Here is an 18,227-nt window from a genome sequence, read left to right as displayed (position 1 = left end):
ATATGAAGGTTTTATGTCAATAAATTTATATTTGTTACTGTCGTTTCAGCTTCTGAAAATTTTCCAGTATACTAACTTTGAGAAAAATAGAAATTACATCTTATCAACTCAAGATCGCCTCGTTGGGGGATTTGCCAAGTGGCCAGATAGTCATCCAGGTAGTTTATTTTTTGTGTAAATCCAGAGCAACCTTTGTTTTATTTATTAAATAGATCTTTAGGTGTTTGTCAGAAAGGGTATATGACAGAAAATATAGCTACAGTTATAAACTTACTTTAAGGTTTTTAAGAAGGTAAATTGTTTAAATTTACAGTAGATTTAGGATCTTCAGGGTGTAAAGGAAGGGTTTGATTATCAAGATACTGGTATAGTTTGCCTTTTTTCCCAAATATTTCACTTAGCAATGTATTATTTTATTGCAGACAATAAGACAGGTGGTCTGAATGGTCCCAATTCAAAATAGAATAATTTGGTTCATCCAAAATCTTTAGGAGTATTAGCTGTCATTTGAGCTATGTGTAGAATAAATTACTCTTAAATCCAAAAGAGAACTAATTCTTATTCTTTGCAGAAGTCATTCTCCAAGCTACTTCCCCCTCCATCTTAGGTTTCACCTCCAGTAAAATGATCTACTTACAGCCTCCAAAATCTCAATTCAAGAGTTTGTTAAAAATAAGTCAGAATGCTGACACTTTTGATAAGCAGAATGACAAAGTATTAGCTATAAATACATGAAACTAGATTCAAGAAATGATTGCTTTTACAACATTGCAATAATATCATGGTTTTTATTGTTAGCCTAGAACCTCTTTCCCTCATCTCTTGTCATAGAACTGTTATGGTCAGAATATGTACCTGAATTGAAATACAAATAAAGGGCTCATGGAATCATATTTTTGTACCTGAAGAAAGCAGGAATATTTCCTTATATCCATATTTACTTGTTTTTTCGTACAAAATACGCTTCTTTTTTTTTAAAAAAAAAAAAAGGTACAATGCTTTTTATTTCTAAGTGTTAGAAAGTGTTAGTTGCTCAGTCACGTCCAACTTTTTGTGACCCCGTGGACTGTGTAGCCCACCAGGCTCCTCTGTCCATGGGATTTTCCAGGCAAGAATGCTTGAGTGGATTGCCATTTCCTACTCCAGAGGATCATCCCAAGCCAGGGATCAAACCCATGTCTCTTGAATCTCCGGCATTGGCAGGTAGATTTTTTACTACTAGTGCCACCTGAGAATATTTAGAAATTTTTGGCATCTGTAACCCATAGCTATAAATATGTTTTAAAAGTCCCTCAAGAAAACAATTGTTTTGGTATCTATTCCATTGTTTTCAACCAGTACATGGTACTATTTTAACAAATAATGAGAATAGAGAAATGACACTCTTGAAAAGCATTTCTTATGTAAACATATTGAGATACATTTTGATTTTTTACAATAGCTTTTTAAAAAGTTCTTGGAGCTTTTTTGTAGAGAGGTCAATTGCTAAGTTTAATATTTGTGTAAATACTTGGTTGTAATATTCTTTTTAGGTGTGTTGCAGTGTCTTCCAATTCTATACATTATAAAGCATAGAAATCATTGTATGATAAATTGACTTTATGTGGAAAAGATTTGTTTCCAGAGCTGTTATAAAAATTATTTTAATAGGATTTTTTAAAATTAGCTTATGCTTGGTTCTGATAAATCAATCTATTGACACATTTAACACAAAGAGATTTTATATACATTAACAGGAAAAATTTATTAAAGGAATTAAGTTTTACTATGAAGAAAATGTATATTTCTACATTTAAAGTGCTCAAATACATCACCACTTACAGATGAGATTATTATTTATTTTTAAGATTTGAAATGTTTAACTTCTATTTCATTAGCTTTTATAAACAATCCTTTTGAGGAATAAAAATTTTACATTACCTGGAACGCGTAAGATCCTGTTTTACATTATTATGAGTGTATTTTCTGTTGCATTTTTTTCCTAGAAAAGTTTTCTCATTTCTAGACAATAAAATTTAATGTTGCTTTGTGCCTTTTGTAATTTAACATAACTGCAAGAAAAATAGAATAGGAAAAATCAAAAAAATTTTTTGGTGTGAAAATTAGAGGAAAGTGAGCTAGAAGAAGTCTTAAGCATTCTCTGAAAAAAATATAAAAGGGGATTAACTTGGGCCTAACTGGTGAAATAACTTTTTCACAAATAACACTGAATAAGTATAACTATCTGTCATTCCTTTCATGAAAACTAAATGATATTTATGTAAGTCAACCTTTCTCTTTAATTCTTTTGATACACTTTGACTTGTTTTGAACCTTAATAGCCCATGAAGCTATAAATAATGACCAACTCAAAAATAGAAAAAAATTTTGACCAGTACAAAATCTATTTTTTGTAAGTGTTCCCATAACGGCAGAACTCTGAGCACTTTTAGGACCCCATATAAGGCTGTCATGCAGACAACGGCCATGTGATTTCAGTGGTCATTTAATGGAAGAAAGTTACTGCCCCGGAAGATGGGAAACTGTAGTGAGGTCAGTGCAGAATCGTTCTGGTGTGAACAGTAGCATTATTACAACCAAACAGAATGTCTGAGTTTGTTTTTATTATCAGGTCGGATATTTTTAGAGCGACTGACGTTACTTGAAATAGGAAAATTAAATATAGTACAGCATTCCAGAATGAGTTATTTGCTCGGTCTTCTTTCATTTAACACAGAGTTGGCATTGTGTGGTTTAGGAGTTGTCAGAGGTAAAACTTACCAAGGAATGCTGTGCTACTTAGATTCTGAGGTTTGTTTATTTTCATTTTTAAGAAGAAATTTCCTTTTATGATAGAAACATCTTTGTTTCCATATTCTGTTGTCAGCAAAAGAGAAAACCCATGAGAGTGAAGAGTCTTTGCTGGTACTCTTCCTGTTTATTCTTCAGTCATAGAAGATGTTGGTGGACTCACTTCTTAAGCTAGGAACTGTTTTCCTTGTTAGTGATATTTTCTTGAATATCATCTGATTTTGATCATCTAGTTTTTTAAAGTTTGAGATTTGAGACTTCGAGAAAGCAAATATTTCAAAACTATTTAGTATTTTTCTAAATTTATTTTAATGTAGTGATGGGCTGATAAGTAGCTGAATATTTCGTACAAATAATAATGCTTGTTGTGATTTTAAAAAAATGTCTTATTTTCAGACGCTTTGCATGCCTACTTTGGAATTTGTGGCCTGTCACTAATGGAGGAAAGTGGCATTTGTAAGGTTCACCCTGCCCTGAACGTAAGCACACGGACTTCTGAGCGCCTTCGAGATCTCCATCAGAGCTGGAAAACCAAGGACTCTAAAGAGTGCCCAGAGAAAGTGCACATCTCCACGTGACCAGCTGTAGGCGGGGGGCGGTGGGGAGGGTTTGTAGCCTAACTGTAGCTCAAGGTTTAAAGCCATGGATAACCAAGTGTGCTCTTTTTTTAAGAGGTAGTCTTACAATCGAATCTTGTGCCGATGTCACTTTGGGATATGCTCTTGAGCCAGTAACCTTTGTGCTAGGTTTCAAGAAAATCTTTGTTGAAGTTTGAACCACAGTGGACTTCGTCATGGTTCTTAAATGTTTATACTGTATTTCTAAGTTCTTTGAGGCAAATTAACTGTATGTATGTAGGTTATCTTAAAAAAAAAAAACCTTCAGTACAGAATTGTATCATATTATAAAGTGGACACAAATCTTCAAAAGAAGTTTACAGTTCACATAGCATTGGTAATCTTCGGGTGAGCACTTAGTGATCATTTAAAAAGCTTGACTGCTTATGGTGGAACATTGCTTTAATGAATTAAGTATCTGGGGTTATTCTTTGAAAACAGATGATCCCGTAATTTTTAAAAAAAAGAGTGACTTATTTTGTCTTATTCTTAAGTAAAATGTGCCAATTAAACTTTTGTGGCCTATACAAATGAAATTAACTTCATAGCAAGAATGAATGGGCTTAACTAATACAGTAATTTCCTAAAGGGAGATTGTTATAAAAAGACTATCATGTAACTGAGAAGAGAGTAATTTAACTGCGTGTGATTGTGAATGGGAAAGTTTTGTGCTGTGTGGGTCATCTAGTTTAGATGTCGCTGGGGTAAATAACAGTTATGTTTGATTTTAATCTCGAATCATTAGTCGCTTTTTTTTGTGCTCCTTTCTCCAGGGAAAGCTGTCTTACCTAGAGGGGAAAACATTTAGTGGTTTTGTTTCTTTTTCTGAGATAAATTTTAAACTGTATTTTTATAACGGAATTATTTTTAGCCATTTGGTTTTTTTGTTGTTGTTGCTCCCAGTGTTTTAGCTTTTCTGATTTCAAACTGATAATTTTCTTATTTTTTGAAGTTAAATAAGTAAACATTTAAGTGAAAAAAAATAGCGCCTCTCAATTAAATTTAATGGTATAGCTCCATTCACAGTCATAATATTTTTGTAATATTTTCGGGTAAGTGGGAAGGTAATGTATGCCTTAGAGGTTAAGGACTGGGGTTTGCTTTTCATTGTTCTGTTTTCTTCATTCTGTGACCTACCTGAATTGTAAAGGAGTGGTGTAAAACCTTACCTTCATTAGTAATCAGTTTATCAGTGAATCACACCCATCACCGTTTGCTCAGTGGCAAAGTTACGAGAGTAGTTCTGAATCGGAGAAGGAAATCACTTCACCAGAGAGACAAGGTTTAAGTTAAAATCTTGGTGAAAATAAATGTTGGAGTTTTTAGGTTTACAAGTAAAGTATCAAGATAAAAACTAAATTACTAGTATCACTGTTTAGATATTGTAATATCTAAATTTTTATTTTTTAGTGTTGAAAAAAAAAGTACTCTTAAATAATGATCCCAGGGGAAACCTAGTATGTACATGACAAAATGATTCATTTATTATTCACATGCTTACTTTAAACCTCAATTTGCCAAAGTCAACTCTTTTTTTTTTTTTTAATAGAAATAAAATCAGAGAACTGATGGTGGGGAAAAAAATAAACCTAGCAATAGATGTCACCCTTCCATGAGTTATTCCAGTTTGCACTGGTTTAAATCCTGACAAATTTAGACACCTGCATCTCAAACTAAGACATTTCTTAGACATCAGGAGTTAAAATGACATATATGTAATGGCTTTAGAACTATATAAAAAGCCCCAGTTTTTTTTTCCTGAATTGCCATTAGTGGTTGGAAGCATAAAAAAGTTAGTATCTGTATTTGTATGACGTAGAATTCCAAGGTCAAAGTATTTCATAAACTGCTAAATATTTTCTAACTCCTTGTATAATTTAATAACATAACATTATATATTTCAGTGTGATTCTAATTAGCGTGCTTTTGAGAGGCATTCTTAAGAACCTGTTGGCCAGTGAATGTTGAATTCCACAGCAGCATATTGACCAAAAAAACCACCAGGCCATTGTGAATTGTGAAGAAGCTATGCCGAACTTTTTCTGAATAGTTACTTACAGGAAAGTGTGAATAAAATAAATCATAAGCACTATTTCTTACGTATACTTGATCTTTAGCAGCGGTAATAGAACGAGAAGGGGGATTTTGAAGCCTCAGTCAGTCTGTTCCCTATGTTCTTTCCCCACCTCCAGTATGGTACTTTTTTAAACTGTGGTAGGATGTTTGGACATCTGCATGAAAACAAGGTTGATCAGATCGTTACAACACAATTCAACCTGTTTGTCATCTACAAGTGCTTTTAGACTTGACCTATATGTGTACATTTTAATTAGATCTTTAAATAATAATTTATAAATATTTAAACTCAAGTAGAACTTTTTTCCAATGGGTGCATCGTTTGGAACTGTGGTCTGTTGGGTCTGATGGTATTTGAGTGCATTATCGTAAAGAGGCGCTCTGGAGTCGGATGAGTGGGGTTTAAGTCTCACACCTGCCAGCTCACCAGTGTCAGTCTGGACCCTAACCTCCCCTGTGATAAGGGGAGGTGAGGAGATCTGACAAGGGTTTCTAAGTCGCTTCGGTCGTGTCCAGCTCTGTGACCCTCGTGCACTGTAGCCCGCCAGCCTCCTCTGTCCAGGGGATTCTCTAGGCAAGAATACTGGAGTGGGTTGCCATTTCCTTCTCCAGAAGGTCAGATGAGATAATACATGCTGAGTATCTAGCATACTACCTGCATACAGTAAACTCCTAGTTGTAATTTCTGTCATAACCATCTTCGAATTGTCTTTAAAACCTCTCTTTCCTACAGTAGAGATCCCACAGAATTTAGACTCCAGGAAGATGATGGCGGCAGGGTAGTTCCTGAGTCTCCCATTCGACCCGAGTAGCTGGGATCCCCACAGACCCCATCCTACAGAGCCAGATGACAGGGCGTCCCCATGAACTTCAAAATGCAGTGTTGGACAACCACTGACCAGCGTAGTTTCAGCCTCTGTGTGGGAGGGAGTGAAAGGCAGGCAGCTGGTTTCTGTCCGCCTTGAGAACAGAGCTATACCACTGCCCACAGTTTTCTCACTAGAAAGTGCAGCGGGCCAGTTGGAGAGCAAACGCTGGAACTGGAAGGGGTTGTACAGGTCCCCACGTGCACGTAAGTGTTAGATCAGTATAGTGTGGTCTGCTCGTTGTGCGGGAGCAGCCTGGGCCCTGTCCTGTTTGCATCTTAAACCTAATGAGACAAAGCCCTGCTCGAGTTAGACTCCAAAATGGACCGGATAGGTACCACAGGACAGTGAGAAGAGAGAGAAAGGCCAGGTATATAGGAAGAAAGGTCAGCATACATAGACGTGGACATAGATGATCACTTTGTGAAAGTGAAACGGGAACTTACAGGGCCAGAGAACAAAGAAAAGACGTCCTAGGGCACCGCTTCCCCATGAAAGTACAGGAAAACTCACTGCCAAAAACAAAACCTTAGAAGGATTACCGTCAAGTCCTATTCAAAACTGTCTCAAGGAACAGGAGGAGAGTCCAGCGTCCCCTCAGACAGAGAAAGCACACCAGAAGGACGTGGCCACGAGACTGGAAAACCATTACGGCAGGAAATGTCTAGTTTCAGAACAAGACCAGTAAAAATGGGAAAAGCTAAAATTACATACTCAAGTCTTAAAAACTGGAGGAAAAAGCAAACCCAAAGGAAGTAGAAGGAAGGGATTAATAGAAACGGGGAAGGAGGAAGACGCAATAAGACAAACAGCCAGACTTTCTAACAACAAAAGGAAAAGTTTCAGTAGCAAGAGAAATAACCATAGACCAGGAAAGTTTTCAAAATTACAATACTATGCAATTTTATGTGGTAAATTAGAAATAACTTCTTAGAAAAATGCCAATTGCCGAGATTACCCTACTTGATACAGAAATTTGAAAACAAATGGGCTTTTTACCAAAACAATATCAGGCCCAGATTGTTTCAAGGGTATTTCTACCAGACTGTCATGAAATAATCCTAATATTGTTTAAACAATTCCAGGGGCTATTAAGAGACTCTTGAACCCCAAAGGGTAAGAAAATACAAACCAAAAAAGACTTCTAAATTCATTTTGTAAAGTGAACATGATGGAGTTGTTTTTTTAAACCTAACAAAGATTATACCAAAGAGAAAATTACAGACCGCTCTTACAGGAATATATCAGTGCATGGATTGCACTGATACATTAGCAAATAATTCAAAAGCACTATTAAGTCATGATTAATTTGGGTTTATTATAGGAATGCAAGAATAATATTAGCATATTATGTTAAAGAGTTAAGGAGAAAAATAATGATAATCTCCATCTTTGCAGAAAAGACATTTGACAAAATGGAGCGTTCATTTATGTTAAGTATACTCAGTAAGCAGAAACTGTTGAGTAGCTCATTTCACGCTGTGCTTCTCCCCAGAAGCCAGCATGTTAATGTTGGTGTGAGAGGCTTTCCAGCTAAGGTCAGGAACAAGGCCTGCTTCCTCCTCAACTGCTTAATTCTGTGTTGGGGGTTTTCGTCTAAGATATTAGATGAAGGAAATATGAACTGAAAAGGTAGAGGGAAACTATTTGCAAATTTGATTTTATATCTGGAAAACCTAAAGGAATTTGTTGGAAAGCTATGAGAGCTTAGTAAAGTAGCAGTTGCACACAACTAATACGTAAATATCAGTAGCTTTCACCAGGCATAGAGGAGTGCATGCTCTGATGCCATTTAGATGAAGTTCAAAATGGGCAGAATTAGTCGTGAACGGTGTCAGGAATCAGTGCCCTTGTCTAGTCACTGCCTCGCTTCTCAAATGTAAGCACCGTCATGACTTAAATCACCATCAGTTTTTGAGCTCTCTCTGAGTGGAGTCATAACCGACACATTAGTTTCCCTCTGGTTTCTGTTGCCCCACAGGGCCTGGCAGAGCACAGGGCAGAGCCTGTGGTGCTGGTGATGTTCTGGTTTATGATCTGGGTGCTGGTTACACAGGTGCGTTCACTTTATGAATATCAAGCTGGACACTCAAGATTTGCGCACTTTTCTGTATTGTAATTATAGCTCAATAAAAATGTCTACTAAAAAGAATAAAAAACTTTACATATAAACCTAAACTGGTTAGAAGGTGTGCTTAAAGAGAAGATTCCTCTTAATGATTGCAAAAAAAAACCGAACAGAAACCACCTATCTATAAACTTAAAATGTCCAAAACCTGTATGGAGAAAATTGTAAAACTCTTAAAAGCCCTCCAGGTGGCTCTGGTGCACATCAAAATTTGAGAACCAATCACTGATTTAGAAAAAGTACCTTGGGAGGAGGAAAAGGTAAGTGAAGTCGCTCAGTCATGTCCGACTCTTTACGACCCATGGACTGTAGCCCACCAAGCTCCTCCGTCCATGGGATTTTCCAGGGAAGAATACTGCAGTGGGTTGCCGTTTCCTTCTCCAGGGGATCTTCCCGACCCAGGGATCGAACCCAGGTCTCCCACATTGCAGGCAGACGCTTTAACCTCTGCGCCACCAGGGAAAAGGTAAGAACCCCAAAATTATTTGCAAATTTGAATTGTAAAAAGTTTTAGGTAACGAGTGTGATTCAACAATGTGATCTTTGTTCCCACCCTAAAAAGGTTAGTATGATCTTAGTCTGTGGTAGTAGGGTTGAAATGTAATGAAGGCTCAGCGGTGCTAAGAAGATGCAAATTTTCTCAAATGGACCAGGCTTTATTTGCCCATGTTTTTGGCTATGAAAGGGTAGAGGAGGTTAAGGAGCAGGAGCATTTAAATTTGTCAGCTAACAGATCTCACTCCTCTGATATCAGTGTTTGTTTTGTTTTGCTTCTGCTCCTTGTCTGTGTGTATGTGCCCCCTGGCAGTTCGTGCGGGGGAGTTGGGGGCACTCTTGCAGGTTGCTGTCTTGATATTGTGCCTACTGGGTGTCTGCCCCTGGCCTAGTATGGCCTTTCCGGGTGGGTTTGTGCCCTTTGCCTCTGATTACACCGTCCCAGGGCTGTGGCCTGTTTGCTCTAATCCCAGGCCACCACCAGTCTCGCTGATTTTAGTGAGACTCTTCTCTGTACCCACAAGTCCACTACACACACCATCCCGTCTGTGGCCTGTGCAGAAACTCCTGGGTCTTTATTCCTGAAACATGGTCTTCATTTCATATATCTAGTAACCTCCCCTCCCACGTCAGGGTTCCTGAGCCACCCTGGATGTAGAGGTAAGCGAAAACCGTTTCTCCTGGGACTTCAGGCCACAGGCCCAGCACATAAACTATATGTGTACATATTTTAAGAGTTGGAATTCATGCTAGGGAGTTACATTCTATTGTGGCTCAGCTGGTAAAGAATCTACCTGCAATGTGGGAGACCTGGGTTTGATCCTTGGGTTGGGAAGATCCTCTGGAGAAGGGAAAGGCTATGCAGTCCAGTATTCTGGCCTGGAGAATTCCATGGGACAGTCCATGGGGTCACAAAGAGTTGGACACAACTGAGCAACTGTCATTTTTCAAACTAACAAATGCATCATAATGACAGATTAGGGGTTGGACAGCAAGTGATGCAGAATAATTGTGAATAGCTTAAGTGCATGATTAATTTCACTTTCCACTCCAGGCCATGATTTGGCAATGACTGTTGCTTGTTTGAAGCAGAACAGACAGACAAAGGGACAAGGCATCCCCTGGCTTGCCAGCCCTGCCTCCCTTCCATGGTTAGAAATATCAGCAGAATACACATCCACTTTCTTTTGTTCTTGGAGGGAGTGTAGGGGGTGACTCTTGCACACACACACATCCCCAAACTTGGTCTTTCTCTGTCCCCCTGCACCTCTTCCATCCCAGCACAAGGGTACTCGACAGTCTGAGCCAGGTGATCTTTGCCCACGTCGTCTGTCCAGACTCCTTACCCACCAATGCCACCCTATCAAGCATCTCAAAGGAAACAGGCTGAAATCTAGAAATGTTGGCCTCCTCAGGGATCACAGCCCATGGCCAGCCCTCTCCCCAACGTAAGCACCCTCCCACACCTTGAAGGGCTGGCTCCCTTATGCTTGTGACAAGATTCCTATTGCCTGCAGCTCCCCCAGGCAGCTGCTCCGTCATCACACCTTGGGCCCCAGGGCGCACACACTAGCAGCACAGTCCAGCGAGAGCCCCGGGCAGGTCCTGGAAAGTGGGCTCCCGCTGGAGTTCCATGACCCCTGGTACCTGGGGGAATGCTCCAGAAGGGGCCCGTCAATCTCCTACGGGGAGCGCTGCAATGGGGCCTCCTTGCCCAGATCTAAGGGCAGCACCGACAGAGTGCCAGCCTCTGTTCTCTTCCTGCACACCCGTCTAGACCTTGCTAGTAGGCTGTCCACACACCTTCACTCCACCTGTCTCATCCTCTGCACTTCCCCAGGGCTGAGAGTGACGATTTCTCACCTGTGTGTGTAGCAGGGACTTGTTTCCCAACTTCTCTCTACCATCGCCTTGATAAGTTAACTGGAGTTTGATTTAGAAAATTCTCAAGTGACAGAGGCTGGCTTTATGGTTTTTATGTTGCTGCAGACTCTAAGGTGGTTTATTGCTTCCCTTTCTCCTTGCTGTAATGTGCTAAACCTCTCAAGGTAAATGAGTGCCTCCGGTGGAACAGGAAATGCAAAGGCGAAAACACCGCCAGGTTGCTCAGTTGGCCCCTGCCTATTGAAGCACCCCTTCGGTAGAAGCAGGGCTGCTGAAAGTAAGGAGGGGATGACACCACCTCGCTCTGTTCTGTCAGTTTCACAGGACCACACAGCCAAAAGGTTACAAGTGAGAAGATTACGCCTTCCAGGGGACAAGGAGAAATGGGCCGTGTATATGACATTCAAATACTTGAGAGCCATTCTGTGGAGAAAGGTTTAGATGCATTGCCAACTCCAGAATGAGTTTGGTGGGGGCTTAGGGAGTGGCCATCAGGAAGAAGGTGAGGCCTAGAGGACTTCCCTGAAGCTGATTTGCGTGGCACGGAACACTTTGTTTATTGTGTTTATTTGAGCTGGCTTCAGGAGCAGGCGAGGACTGGGGGTTAATCTTTGTGTATACCCCTCGTTTGTCACAGTCTGGCTCCACCAAGAACTGCACCACTCAGATCTTTAAACATGTAAAACAAATAATGTTTTCTGAATAATGGAATTGATAAAGGAGTCACTACGTGAGAAAGATAAAGAACTTTGCAATGTCAGAGCTGCATGAAGCTGGAATGGAACCAGTCAGCTCCCCGCCCCAGAGAAGGTGAGCTCAGCTGGAAGGCAGGAACTGATGAGAGGACCACAGGCTGGCCGTGCATGGCTGAACTTGCTTTTAGATTATGGTCAGTTTGGACAGCAAAATGTCAAAGAGGAAAACAAATACTATGATTTTAGAGCATGACTCCATTTCTAAAGTCAGCATTCCTATTGCCTGTTCTTGAACAAACTGCATTTTCAGAGTAAACAAATCCTAATTGATGTGGGAAAGTTCCTCTTTTCAGAAAAAGTCTCAATTTAAAAGGAATGATGGGAGAAGTTGGGGGGGGGTGGTCGAAAAGAACTATTTTACAAATTCTCATGGATTCTAGGCAAAAATCATCAGTGGATACTGAAGCCATTAGGAGATAAATTGATGGGAAACTATAAAATGGAAGGCTCAGACTTCCTGCACTTGAGTCCACTGGTCAGTCCCGACATCTCTAAAAGGAGGATAATCAGACAGTTCAGGTAGGTCGCTCAGTCGTGTCCGACTCTTCACGACCTCATGGACCACAGCACACCAGGCCTCCCTGTCCATCACCAACTCCCGGAGTTCACTAAGACTCATCTCACCCTCTGTCGTCCCCTTCTCCTCCTGCCTTCAATCTTTCCCAGCATCAGGTTCTTTTCAAGTGAGTCAGCTCTTCACATCAGGTGGCCAAAATACTGGAGTTTCAGTTTCAACATCAGTCCTTCCAATGAACACCCAGGACTGATCTCTAGAATGGACTGGTTGGATCTCCTTGCAGTCCAAGGGACTCTCACTAGTCTTCTTCTACACCACAGTTCAAAAGCATCAATTCTTCGGTGCTCAGCTTTCTTTATAGTCCAACTCTCACGTCCATACATGACTACTGGAAAAACCATAGGCTTGACTAGACGGACCTTTGTTGGCAAAGTAATGTCTCTGCTTTTTAATATGCTGTTTAGGTTGGTCGTAACTTTTCTCCCAAGCAACAACTGTTTCTTAATTTCATGGCTGCAGTCACCATCTGCAGTGATTTTGGAGCCCCCAAAATAAAGTCAGCCACTGTTTCCATTGTTTCCCCATCTATTCGCCGTGAAGTGATGGGACCGGATGCCATGATCTTTATTTTCTGAATATTGAGCTTTAAGCCAACTTTCTCATTCTCTTCTTTCACTTTCATCAAGAGGCTCTTTCGTTCTTCTTCACTTTCTGCCATAAGGGTGGTGTCATCTGCATATCTGAGGTTATTGATATTCTGCCAGCAATCTTGATTCCAGCTTGTGCTTCATCCACCCCAGCATTTCACATGATGCATATACGTTAAATAAGTAGGGTGACAATATACAGCCTTGACGTACTCCTTTGTTGATTTGGAACCACTCTGTTGTTCCATGTCCAGTTCTAACTGTTGCTTCCTCACCTTTATACAGATTTCTCAAGAGGCAGGTCAGGTGGTCTGGTATTCCCATCTCTTTCAGAATTTTCCACAGTTTATTGTGATCCAGACAGTAAAGGCTTTAGCATAGTCAATAAAGCAGAAATAGATGTTTTTCTGGAACTCTTACTTTTTTGATGATCCAGTGGATGTTGGCAATTTGATCTCTGGTTCCTCTGCCTTTTCTAAAACCAGCTTGAACATCTGCAAGTTCATGGTTCACATATTTCTGAAGCCTGGCTTGGAGCCAGGCTTGTGAGATGAGTGCAATTGTGCGGTAGTTTGAGCATTCTTTGGCATTGCCTTTCTTTCGGATTGGGATGAAAACTGACCTGTTCCTGTCCTGTGGCCACTGCTGAGTTTTCCAAGTTTGCTGGCATATTGAGGGCAGCACTTTCACAGCATCATCTTTGAGGATTTGAAATAGCTCAACTGGAATTCCATCACCTCCACTAGCTTTGTTCATAGTGATGCTTCCTAAGGCCCACTTGACTTCACATTCCAGGATGTCTGGCTCTAGGTGAGTGATCATACCATCGTGATTATCCGGGTCGTGAAGATCTTTTTTTGTACAGTTCTGTGTATTCTTGCTACCTCTTCTTAATATCTTCTGCTTCTATTAGGTCCATACCATTTCTGTCCTTTAGCCCATCTTTGCATGAAATGTTCCCTTGGTATGTCTAATTTTCTTGAAGAGATCTCTAGTCTTTCCCATTCTGTTGTTTTCCTCTATTTCTTTGCATTGATCGCTGAGGAAGGCTTTCTTATCTCTCCTTGCTGTTCTTTGGAACTCTGCATTCAAATGGGTATATCTTTCCTTTTGTCCTTTGTTTTTCACTCCTCTTATTTTCACAGCTATTTGTAAGGCCTCCTCTGACAGCCATTTTGCTTTTTTGCATTTTTTTCCTTGGCGATGATCTTGATCCCTGTCTCCTGTACAATGTGATGAACCTCCATCCATAGTTCATCAGGCACTCTGACTATCAGATCTAGTCCCATAAATCTATTTGTCACTTCCACTGTATAATCATAAGGGATTTGATTTAGGTCATACCTGAATGGTCTGGTGGTTTTCCCTACTTTCTTCAATTTAAGTCTGAATTTGGCAATAAGGAGTTCATGATCTGAGCCACAGTCAGCTCCTGGTCTTGTTTTTGCTGACTGTATAGAGCTGCTCCATCTTTGGCTGCAAAGAATATAATCAATCTGATTTCAGTGTTGACCATCTGGTGATGTCTATGTGTAGAGTCTTCTCATGTGTTGTTGGAAGAGGGTGTTTGCTATGACCAGTGCATTTTCTTGGCAAAACTCTATTAGCCTTTGCCCTGCTTCATTCTGTACTCCAAGGCCAAATTTCCCTGTTCCTCCAGATGTTTCTTGACTTCCTACTTTTGCATTCCAGTCCCCTATAATTGGAGAAGGAAATGGCGATTCACTCCAGTATTCTTGTTTGGAGAATCCCAGGGACAGAGGAGCCTGGTGGGCTGCTGTCTATGGGGTCACACACAGTCAGACATGACTGAAGTGACTTAGCTTAGCCCCTATAAGGAAAAGGACATCTTTTTTGGGTGCTAGTTCTAGAAGGTCTTGTAGGTCTTCAAAGAACGGTTCAACTTCAGCTTCTTCAGCCTTACTGGTTGGGGGATAGACTTGGATTACTGTGATATTGAATTGTTTGCCTTGGAAACAAACAGAGATCATTCTCGTTTTTGTGATTGCATCCAAGTACTGCATTTCAGACTCTTGTTGACTATGATGGCTACTGTATTTCTTCTAAGGGAGTCTTGCCCTCAGTAGTAGATATAATGATCATCTGAGTTAAATTCACCCACTCCAGTCCATTTTAGTTCGCTGATTCCTAGAATGTTCACTCTTGCCATCTCCTGTTTGACCACTTCCAATTTGCCTTGATTCGTGGACCTAACATTCCAGGTTCCTATACAAGATTGCTCTTTACCACATCGGACCTTGTTTCTATCACCAGTCACATCCACAACTGGGTATTGTTTTTGCTTTGGCTCTGTCTCTTCATTCTTTCTGGAGTTATTTCTCCACTGATCTCCAGTAGCATATTGGGCACCTACCGACCTGGGGCGTTCATCTTTCAGTGTCCTATCTTTTGCCTTTTCATACTGTTCATGGGGTTCTCAAGGCAGGAATACTGAAGTGGTTTGCCATTCCCTTCTCCAGTGGACCACATTCTGTCAGACCTCTCCACCATGACCTGTCCATCTTGGGTAGCCCCACACGGCATGGCTTAGTTTCGTTGAGTTAGACAAGGCTGTGGTCCGTGTGATCAGATTGGCTAGTTTTCTATGATTGTGGTTTCAGTCTGTCTGCCCTCTGATGCCATCTCTCAGCGCCTACTGCCTTACTGGGGTTTCTCTTACCTTGGACATGGGATATCTCTTCACGGCTGCTCCAGCAAAGTGCAGCTGCTGCACCTTACCTTGGACGAGGGGTAGCTCCTCAGCCACTTGCAGCTCCAGCGCTGCGCAGCCACCGCTATGACCTTGGATGTAGGTCCAGACAGTAGAGCCTCCTGATTGATGCCCTGTGAGGTACTCTGTACTAGTAATAAAGCATCCTTGCCAAAGACGAGGCTGGATCTACTCAATCTGCTAGATCTGTACTAGTAATAAAGCATCCTTGCCAAAGATGAGGCTGGATCTACTCAGTCTGCTAGATCTGACACCTAGATCTCACCAGTGAAATGGGGAAAGTAAAATGGCACCATGAGGAAGCAGGCAGCCGTGTCAGAGGTACCACATCCTAAAGACGAACCTGGGTTCTTCAGGAAGCCAGTGGCATGAAGAAATGGAGGGGAAGTGCTAAGGTGGACCATTGAAAGACATGAGAGACATAACACATGGGCCTAATTTGAGTTTGGGTCCTGATTTGAAGAAACTAACTTTCAAAAGACATTTTTGAGAGGACTAGGAAAATTTGATATGAACTAGGTATTTAGTGATACTAAAGTTATTAATTTTGTTCATTGTGATATGGTTATGTTATACAATTTTTTTCTCATATTTTAGAGATTCACTGAGAATTTGGATTGATAAATTCAGAGCTGCACTTTTAAAGAACCAGAGTGAGGCTCACCTCCAAAGCTTTTTCATTCAGAAGGTTATGGTAGACAGGAATGTTTAAATACCACAGGTAATTCTGATGAGAAACCAGGTTTAGGAGTTTATATTAAGTGATTCAAAGGTCATTTTAACCTGGATTGTAGATGATGTTAAGGTGACTTCAGACTGATAAATGTATCTTAAAAGCTCCAAGCAGGGGTCTTTAAGAGGCAGTCAGAATGCGTGTGTGTACCTCTCCTGCGCCATCCCACACACCCATCCCCGAAAGTTCATCAGTATTGAGAAGCCAGAAGATTTGGAAGAGGGGGAAATACAGGTAAAGGATACTCGTAGCTCTTGATTTTCTATGTCAGACCTAGCTGTAGGAGGCTAATGTCTAACACTGGAGATGGAAGATGTTTTTATCGAAAAGACTGAGGAAGTGAGGTTTGGCTCAATGTTAGCTATTATATTAAAATACTTGAGCTCAGTCACTCACAGATGAAACCAAAAAATGCAGGAAGAATTTCTAAGTGGAGGACCTATTAATATGTAAGTAGACAAATGAGTTTTAGGAAGTACTGCCCGGCTAACATTTTTTAAAACATTGTGCTACCTCCTATAAGGAGAGGAAACACAGATTATAGAGCTTAGTGCTCCAGACTGAATTATCCCAGCTTTTATTTCTACAGCAGGCATGTACCAACTTTACTTTAGTGTCTAAATGGCTTCAGAGAGCTCACTCCAGTTCACTAAAAGGAGATTGCATTTAAGTCAGAGATTGCAAGCTGGGTTATTATAACTATTGCATGTTTAATACTCATAGTGTCTATGAATGTTTAATACTCATAGTGTCTATGGAAGTAGCTTCTTCTCTGCTTATAAATATATAATACCATACTGGAAATTATCCATTAAATTTTAACAGTGTAGCATCTACCTGGAATGTGCTTTGCCCCAGAGTTTTGTGATAGTATATGTGGGGGAGACAGGTGGTAGGAAGTGCATCAGTGATGAAGTTAGCCTGTGTTTTAAAAAGAAAACATGGCTTTCCCTCCAGCTCATTTTTATTTTGCAACCTTACGTCTCATTTTGATTTTGTTTCACTGTTGTCTGAAGAGAAGGCAGAAACTGTCAACCAAGGACACAGTTGGAAAAAATTCAGACTTAACAGAATTTATTTCAAAGATTTATTTCCTTAATAAATTACTCAGGCCCGGGTAACTTAGCTTCAGGAGACCTGACGACTTTCATTTTTTGCCCATGAAACACATAGAACAAGAAGAGCTTTAAGACAAGATGATTGTTACTGCCCAAACCAGCAGACTAAAGGGTGTGGCAAATGTCATCATGCTTTTCAACCATGGTGGCCTCTGTCTTCTCTACTCTTTGTTTAAAGGTAAGCGATCATATCAAAAAAATTTTAAGCAAGACCACAGTGACGCACTGACCCCCATCCTGCAGCAGCCGTCTGCAGAGGCAACACGTGTCCAACTGCTAGAAACGGACCTGCAGATACAGCCACATCCATGTGAATGTTTATACCCACACGCTTATATACGATGGTGACCTCAAGACCAATCTACTCAGCAGAAACCCAAGTTTTCTTTTATTTGATGTTTACTATATTGAAATATTGATATTTTGTAAGAAAAAATGGTCAGTTTTATCATCTATGTTATATTTTTAGAAAGGACTAAGGGATGACTTAAAATCACTTGTGAAAATAATTAACCAATAGTAACTGGGAGGTCGTAGAACAAGATCTTGAGTTTTTCATTTCCTCGGCTCCTGTGCCGCCTCTGCGTAGCGGCAACTTTGAGCTCAGTAAAGTGGGGCTGTTGCAGACACCACCACAGGCTGGATGACCTGTCTGCTGCAGAGGTGAACTGGAAGCAAAATGTCAATCTCCTGACACTTAATGCTTGAGGAGAGAAGGCCCTGGGGCCATGCCAACAACCAGTATCAGCCGCTGAGGGTAACGGGTTATTTGTTGCAACACTGTGGTTTCTCAGTAGAAAACCAGATTGCGGTTCTTACAGTGAGACCTGCTTGTTTGTGCCGGCTGCGTTTCTCCACCTTCCTCACAGC

At 40.6% G+C, this 18,227-nt stretch overlaps 1 protein-coding gene across 1 annotated transcript in view; it reads left to right on the top strand.

Annotated features, from left to right (window-relative positions):
• Positions 1-5,499, top strand: part of PGGT1B (protein geranylgeranyltransferase type I subunit beta) — a 58,713-nt gene extending 53,214 nt beyond the window's left edge. The window contains exons 8-9 of the mRNA XM_015096697.4: positions 50-158; positions 3,187-5,499. Coding sequence (XP_014952183.2) covers positions 50-158; positions 3,187-3,368 — 291 coding nt within the window. The 3' untranslated portion in view covers positions 3,369-5,499. The remainder of the gene's footprint in view (positions 1-49; positions 159-3,186) is intronic.
• Positions 5,500-18,227: the final 12,728 nt, after the last annotated feature.

Source organism: Ovis aries, chromosome 7 (genome assembly GCF_016772045.2).
Source record: "Ovis aries strain OAR_USU_Benz2616 breed Rambouillet chromosome 7, ARS-UI_Ramb_v3.0, whole genome shotgun sequence".
Taxonomy (NCBI): Eukaryota; Metazoa; Chordata; class Mammalia; order Artiodactyla; family Bovidae; genus Ovis; species Ovis aries.
The sequence above is the reverse complement of the archived record's forward strand: the minus strand, read 5'-3'. Positions and strand labels throughout refer to the sequence as shown.